The sequence below is a fragment of the Schistosoma mansoni genome, chromosome 2 (assembly GCF_000237925.1).
Source record: "Schistosoma mansoni strain Puerto Rico chromosome 2, complete genome".
NCBI classification, from domain to species: Eukaryota; Metazoa; Platyhelminthes; class Trematoda; order Strigeidida; family Schistosomatidae; genus Schistosoma; species Schistosoma mansoni.
Window position 1 is genome coordinate 9,988,517 of NC_031496.1, and position 6,000 is coordinate 9,994,516.

At 33.6% G+C, this 6,000-nt stretch overlaps 1 protein-coding gene across 1 annotated transcript in view; it reads right to left on the bottom strand.

The window, feature by feature from the left end:
* Positions 1–6,000, bottom strand: part of Smp_208060 (putative cation-transporting atpase worm) — a gene marked incomplete at its 5' end in the record, with an annotated part of 53,800 nt that overhangs the window by 43,676 nt on the left and 4,124 nt on the right. Inside the window, 3 exons of the mRNA XM_018795624.1 lie at positions 1,476–1,676; positions 3,231–3,541; positions 5,016–5,147. Coding sequence (XP_018649918.1) covers positions 1,476–1,676; positions 3,231–3,541; positions 5,016–5,147 — 644 coding nt within the window. The remainder of the gene's footprint in view (positions 1–1,475; positions 1,677–3,230; positions 3,542–5,015; positions 5,148–6,000) is intronic.

A 6,000-nucleotide genomic window follows, 5' to 3' on the forward strand; every position in this document is an offset into this window, starting at 1 on the left:
ACACAATCAAAGGTCGATAGATATCTCTTTCATAATACCATCGACTTTGTATACAAGTTCACATGTATCAGTTAAAGCAGTTACGTTGATAGAACAGAAAGGAGAGCCTATACCCGATTCAAAGAACACATTCCGAAAAGTCTAAGGTCAAATGGATTCATTTCTAATCACCTTCTTATTTATGAGTATATCAATATCTGTATTAACTTTGATTTTAATATATTATATGTTGTAAGCAGAACATATTCAAAAAGTCTAAGGTCAAATGGATTAAAAACATTCAACAGAGCCATATCAAGACATTTTCTTGGCATAGGACATCAAATGGATACATTGAAGTCTTTCAAGGTGATTAATAAACAAACTCTAATCTTCTGAAATTTGCCGAAGCGATATAGCGATGAAACGTCTAAAACCAGATCTATGTGCCTAGAACGAAGCTATAATAAATATTTCTTTGTCCTGCTAACATTACATCCTTTTTATTACATCATTCATCATTTCGATTTTTTTTGAAGTTTGATTATATCATTGTCATTTTTCTTTAGGTCATAACTAACCGATTTCAATCATATTATTCTGAACCAATCTTCGTTCTTGCTCTAATCAAGATAATAAAAGTAACTATGTATACGAAATTGAAATAATTATTGGTCAAGTTGGCTGTGTAACTTATTAAATGAACACTATCAATTTCACTCATTAGTTTGCCAGCTCCAAAACAAGGTCAGTTACGATACAATCATTTTGATAGTAAACTGTAATTTACTGATTTACACGTTTTACATCAATACCCCTCATTTTCAACCCATAAAACCAAACAACATCATCTGCTATCAGTAACTTCCGTAATCAGCAGCCTAAAAGAAAAGTCTGAATATCGTTATTTGGAGAAAATCTATTTAACTGACGACATTAAGATAACTACATCGACTAGTCAATCATAAGCAATGTAGCACACTAAGCACAAATATGAGTCGGCCCAACTTTCCACACCACAACGGCACAGAAAGATTAAATGATCATGGTGAATACCGAAGTGGTAGTAACATCAGTGGTGGGGAAAAAATACTAGGTATAGAGAATACGATCCGAAAATAATTAGGGTATTCGTGCAATAAAAGTAAGATAACAAAACTTCCATGCTTGGTATGAATTAATATCTTTATTATGTGTAGTAATAATACTTTCTAACCAATAAGACAGATTTAGCTTAGCTGGTCATAATTCAAGACCCCAGAAACAACTGAATCGAAATTCACTGATGAGACAGATACGGCAACAACATCATATGTCGTGGTTTCCAATCTAACAAACCCCATATCATTAGAGTATTCACAAACAAATTTAAATGGGTTCAGACAAAACAGTCACTCATATTAAACTGTAGAGAGATAGGTCAGAAACGACAATAATAATAATAACAATATATAATAATAATAATAATAAGTTGAAAGCAGAGATAAAAGTCTTACTTTATCAAAACAAGCTACATTGATAACTCCACAAACATTGATCACGGTTGGATTGACACAAAATATTCCATGAGATAATAAACGTCGTTGGGCCAGAACAACACCTACTGTCATTACAACAGGTAAGGCTGGTGGTACCACTACAGTAACTAAATCTAACGCTCGACGGATAATGTCACCAACACCAACGTCAGCTCTTATCTAAAACAGCAATTTCAATCGTTTGAAAAAACTTCACAATAAACTCATTATGTTCAGTTACATTTTATAATGTCTAATATACTATTCGCGAGTAATAGTGGAGAGATCAAATTGGGTAATAATCAGCACTGAAAATGATTAAACTGAGGATGTGCATCATTCAAATCTTGTTTGAAATAAATTTGAAAGCAAAGGATTAGAAGTATTCAGTAAAAACAACTATTAACATCCATTTTAAAACTGATTCCGATCAGGTTGTGGGTATGCAGACATCTACACCTGTACATTAGATAACAATCAACATCTTTTATTGTCATTTTTATCTGTTCCTATCATTTTTAACAAACATTATTTCCAGAATCTGCATGTATAAAGCAGTAGGATGAGATACTTCAAAAACAACGAAAGATATTGATAGGCTAAGAGTACTGCCAGATAGAATTTACTTAATAGAGACCTATGTTAGTAAAAGCTGTCTATGAGCAGTGCTTAAATCTCTTAAAATCCATAAAGCAAGTTCCACTGTCCAATTTTACAGTAGAAATGACACGATGTGAAAGAAGTACACAGTAAGTGTACTTTATCTGATGTAAATTTTATTCCAAAGCTCATTCGTGGGAATTTTGTTCACTCGTACTTTATCCCAAGTAAACCCACAGTTATATTGAATCATTTCGGATAAAAATGCTTGCCAATAGAAGGATTTTATTCATTCCGTTCTTCAATCGTGATCTCTTAGAATCGGTTCGGCGAATTTGATCGGATCTTTTCGAAAATATTGTGGTGACTATTTGGAATTTTTTTGAAAAAATATAAGAGTACAACACCTAAAAAATGGAATCTAATTATTCTTTACTACACGTAACTAATATTTATAGCTGGTGTGTGACAACAACGCTTCAACCGTATTCGCTTCATAAGAACGTAATAAGAGAAGACAGAAGTGTATCTTTTGAAAGCGGGCGTCCAAGGAAAGAAAAAAGAACTACACAAATACGATGTTTGTAGTAGACCGAATATTATAGGAAGTGTAAAACAAGATAACATAAGAAAACAGAGTACCCAATCAGGAAATAGACAACGCTAATAAGGGAAGTATTGATTTAAGGTTATTATGGGCGTCATCAAACGGCAGGACAAAATTTACAAAACAAAGAAGAAAACTCGGTTTGAAGCCTACCACGTAGAAGCGGTAAAAAAGGACACAATGTCAGGGGACCCCAAATTTCATCACCATATCCACTAAATAGGACTTTATCATCTTCATATGTAAATCAATAAAAGTACAGACTTTATTATAGTAGATTCACTAGGTTCTTCAAAGGATGGTGTCGTAGAAGTGATTCAATTACATGGCTACCATATTCAATACATGATAGGTTAAACTCTACACAATCCAAAAAATATATATATTTGAATCAGAAATTAAATCCCCAACTGAGCAAACTATATTGTAAATGTGGACGAGATAAGGAATGAATGGTGGAAAAACATCAGTAACCAAATGAAAAGTGAAAACAACTACACATTCTGCACAAAAACATCACTTCTTACCATTAAATAGATTGAAACTCCTAAACCAATCACAGCAAGAATAGACAAAGCAAAAATAAACCGGAAGGAATCTTGGGTGAATTTGAACTTCAGAGGTTTCGGAAACAGAATTGACCGTACAAGCTCACCCTTGACAGTGTAAAAGCCAGTGCGTGCAACAACCGCCAGAACTCGCTCATCTGCATAATTTCTTGTTTGAATAACAGTAGTACCAGCAAATAAAATATGCCGACCATGAAGTTTGATATCGAATAACGTACCCTTTGACGGTGAATCGGTTAAGGGAATTTTGGTAACTGGAACACTTTCACCTTAATTAGAAAACGACATTATTTTAAAATACATCAGGGTTAGTATGGTCTTTAATACATGATCCAAAAGGAAGACTAATATGAACCAGTGAATTTCGAGTGATCAGAACTGAGTAGTATTTATAACAACTGATATGGTCGGTTTTTCAACTCTCTGAACATGAAACATTATTTGTGTAGACAGTACAGTATCTTATTTCACTGTGTCTCACTGTACTGAATTGTTAAAATGATGGAAAAGTGGAGTGCAAATGGGAATTCATGTTTTGGCTTTTTGATCATATTTGTTGCTCGGATGAAGGTACTTCTTACTTATTTGTAGTAACGCAAATAAACTGAGTTGGTACCATAGAATACATGTGTGTAATTCCAGCATACGGTCACTCAAACACAGTTGCTCTTCAACCCAACACAGAAATCAATTTCCCAATATGAAGTATTTCTCAAGCTCAACTATCCAATATATTTGATACTCCATGCACCCAGATACAGGAAATCATATCATCGAATTCTATTTACCAGAGTCAAATCTCTTCAAGACTATACACACCTTGAGTTCTCCTTTACAAAACGTTGTCTTAAGCCTACACAGTAGAAATTTTATCATTGGAAAAGTCGTTTACGAATGATATACGAATTTCTAGTACATACTGTTATTCACCATATTACTGTAAAATGAAATAACGATGGTTACTTTCAGACAAAGTTATTGATGAACATCATCGATGTTACACACCAACCACACACAGAGCAAAAACGATCTCGCCGTCATGCAAAAAAGTAAACTCATCTCTCTGTATTCATGCATAGATTACACTACTTATTTTGTTACATAGTGGTTCATGTAGAACAAAAAACTCGTCAGTGATCAGTGAAACCGTTTTCCTCTCAAACTACTTTAGTGACGATGTATCTTAGTCCCGTAACATAATATTTTCCAGTCTAGAAAAAATAAAAAACACCATATAGGCCATAAATTTTGATGTTGGTACTCTGAATAATTCATATCGTATCATTATCAACATTTGTAATGTGGCTTGACCCACGAACAGAGAGTGTTTTACGGAATCGATGGTGAACCAGTGAATTATCGGTTACTTCACTCGGTTCCCAATCATAAGTTCAAAGGTCTAAATCCCATTTCAGTTTAGCCAGTCCGAAAAAACCACTACACCTCACAAAAACACCAAGACTTAAGGTCAAGTAGTATATGAATCTGTAGTTTCTAAATAAGGAACACTACTATCATTATAATTATTATTATGGAGAATGTTGGAGGAAAATTATATAAAACCAAAGTATATAAAATAAACGATTACAGGGGATCAATTTTATACAGCGATCTTCATATGCATTTGTGTATTCACATAAAATTTATCGGGGGACTCAAAAGAATGAGTTGAGAGTATAGTTGACATTAGTTTACATATTAATGAATCCATATCTACAGTAACATCATACTAACGTAACTCACCAGTCAATGTACTTTCATTTACTATACAGTTTCCTGTTAGTAAGATGGCATCACATTGAACCAGACATCCGTTTCGTGGAATTTCAATTATATCACCGGGAACTAATGAAATGGAATCCACTTCTTTGAATTCTGTGAAAACAATTATTTATGAGACATTCCTTCTCAAGTGTTAAGAAGCAAATGAATTATTATGTTTGAATATCTACTGTTAAGGGAATTAAAATAACCATCTTGGTGGATTAAAAGAACGGTTGATCCAAACTATACAATCAATATTTCATTTTCGTACTGTTTGTGAGAATCTCCCCATTGGTGTTTACGAGTGCAATTGATCAGTTTGTCATTGACATACGTGCATCCTGAGCGGATTTTCTCGATGTTTCCTTAAGTCACAAGCATTGTAAACAACGATGGATAGTGGCTAGTAGTGGAATACAGAACGCGCGTTCCGTCCTATTTCGGACTCTTCAGCTGGATGTACCTGCATCCCAGAGTTGATTATTCACATCTATCGTAAGAGCTGACAAACTTTTAATTTAGAGAAAAAATGAAAGTTTTCATCTTTTTCTTTATAAATGATAATGACAGAAAAACTGATTAAACTAAATATAAAAAGAAAACGAAAGACAATGAAACTGGTTCTTATCTTACTATTCTATCTTTACTTCATTTAATCTACACCTCTACACCTCTCTATACCTCCTCCTCCCCTCCCCTCCCCTCATATTGACTGTTATAAATTAAAATAAAGGTGAGTTTTACGAAGTTTCCCAGTTTTAATTAGTTTACAAAATCAATGAAATGTAAGAAAATAAGTTGGAAAAAAAAATTGCAGTGGTCATTCAACCACTGATTGCATGTGTGTGTGTGTGCCTCGGATTGTACGCATACGCTTACTCATAATTTTCTGATCTTATACACACATAAAAATGTATATTTAGAAATGCATATAACGTATATAGATACACCTGTCCCTAAATGG